Raw genomic sequence first — 2,139 nt, 5'->3', positions numbered from 1 at the left:
GGGGGGGGGGGGAGAAGGGTATCACACCCGGTCATAATTTACTAACCGGGAAAATTATTACCTTTGTCCGCTGACACAAGACCCCTATTACGAGCGGAGTAAATATTTGACCATTTGACGGAAGGCAGAAACTACAGGAAAAAAACGAACCCGAATCCGCCTTGATTATAAAGATATAAATTTAGTCTATATTCTCCTATTATCGTTGGTCCATTTGCATTGATTGAATAACATCTTCGATTTTTACAAATACAGATTTATTTATCTTAATGAGATATCATATATAGAAGATGGATCTTTCAGTGGAACCAGCCTCCAGGTTATGTAAGTAAAATTCCGTTACTGGCGAACCCATTAAAAACGAATACTATTGATATCATTATAGTTTTTCTTTGAGTGGATCACTTGACTGGCTATGCAATTACAATTTCAACCTCGTTTTTATAGCTATATCTACGGAAATAGATTGACAAAAATTACAAGTGAGATGTTCAACGTACATATCGGATCACTTACATATCTGTAAGTAAATAATAATAATAATAATAATAATAATAATAATAATTGTAGTAGTAGTAATGATAATAATAATAATAATTATTATTATTATTTTTATTATTATTAGGCCTATTATTATTATTATTTATTATTCATTTATTATTATTAGTTATTAATATTATTAATTATTAGTTATTATTAATTATTAGTTGTGCATGGCAGAAGTATGAATAATCATTACTTAAAACACCTGTATCGCTAAGCATCGTGTACTAACAGTAGTATATGTTTAGTTCAATTATGTTAGTAATAATAATATTAATATTAATAATAATTATAAAAATAAGAATAACAACAACAAAAACAAAAACAACAACAATAATAATAATAACAACAGTATTTTTAATAATAATGATGATGAGGATGATGATATGAACATATTGCATTTCAAATAATGTTTTATATTTTATTTACTATTTACTCATTTTGAAACAACTGATAATTTAATTAATTTAAGTATTACTTCAATAAAAACAATTTTTGTCTTTTAGTTATATATTTAATAATCCAATTGAAGATATGGAACATGGATCATTGTCCCATCTGGCACCAAATTCAACAGTGTAAGCATCGATCAGCATACACTTTTTAAGTAGGCCTGTATATTTACTGATTAATTGTTACATAATTTAATATTATAGGCTTATACAAAGAGTGATATATAATATAAAAACAGGGATACACCAATATTTTTTTTTCTAATTGGAATTGGAATTTACATAGCGCCTATTACAATCTGATCGAGAATATAAAAGGTGTTGGCACATTTTGTGTAAATATCTCTGCCCCCAAAGGAGTATCCCTAGTGATGCTACTTTACGCGAACAACCAAAACTTTCAATGCCATACCATTCTACCAGGTACCCATTTCTACTATTGGTTGTCAGGAGGCATTTGTCATTTTTTTGGCCTTACTTCAATTATTTAGCCAAGTTTGATTTTTCACTTTTATGTGATCAATGACACCACAGCAAACAATTTTCAGCTTATTGTCCAATTTGTAGATTCGTTTTTCACTCGTGGGGGGCGCTTTAAAAAATGGCGGTTTGTGATATTGGTGCTTATATCTCGGCAACCACTGATGGTAGATCAGATCAAAATGTTCACAATGTATATATTACTATTTGCGCTAATGGAACATTTTGCTGAAAAATGGCCGGAAATGCCATTTCTGGCGATTTGACCTTTGACCTTCTATGCTCATATCTCTGTAAATACTAGTCGTACAGACTTGAAATTAATTTCAAATTGTTCGCAATATGTATATTTATATTTACTTTAATGAATATGTTTGTTCTGAAATGCCAGGAAACGTCATATTTGACCTTTGAAAATAATAAGTTTGCGTTTGTATATTCTATAACTGATAGATACCGTTTCAATTTTAAATAAATACTACATTTCTGTACGATTTATCGGAGGTCCAATGGTTATATTGTTTTATATCAGATCCAATGGTAATACTAAGTTTTGATATAAATTAAGGCCACTCATTGTCCACACACAAAATACAGGTTTGTGATTGGCTGAAAGTACATGCAGACTAGAATACAGGACATTTTCTCATGGTAAGTGTTTGTA

At 29.6% G+C, this 2,139-nt stretch overlaps 1 protein-coding gene across 2 annotated transcripts in view; it reads left to right on the top strand.

Annotated features, from left to right (window-relative positions):
* Positions 1 to 1,165, top strand: part of LOC117121279 (leucine-rich repeat-containing protein 15-like) — a 16,082-nt gene extending 14,917 nt beyond the window's left edge. For both annotated transcript variants that reach the window (XM_033266412.1, XM_033266413.1), the window contains exons 9-11: positions 256 to 324; positions 448 to 522; positions 1,050 to 1,165. In XM_033266412.1, the coding sequence (XP_033122303.1) occupies positions 256 to 324; positions 448 to 522; positions 1,050 to 1,125 (220 nt within the window). In that variant the 3' untranslated portion in view covers positions 1,126 to 1,165. The remainder of the gene's footprint in view (positions 1 to 255; positions 325 to 447; positions 523 to 1,049) is intronic.
* Positions 1,166 to 2,139: the final 974 nt, after the last annotated feature.

The sequence above is a fragment of the Anneissia japonica genome, unplaced genomic scaffold, assembly GCF_011630105.1.
Source record: "Anneissia japonica isolate Jap-2015-1 unplaced genomic scaffold, ASM1163010v1 scaffold131_len961581_cov171, whole genome shotgun sequence".
Taxonomy (NCBI): Eukaryota; Metazoa; Echinodermata; class Crinoidea; order Comatulida; family Comatulidae; genus Anneissia; species Anneissia japonica.
The sequence above is the reverse complement of the archived record's forward strand: the minus strand, read 5'-3'. Positions and strand labels throughout refer to the sequence as shown.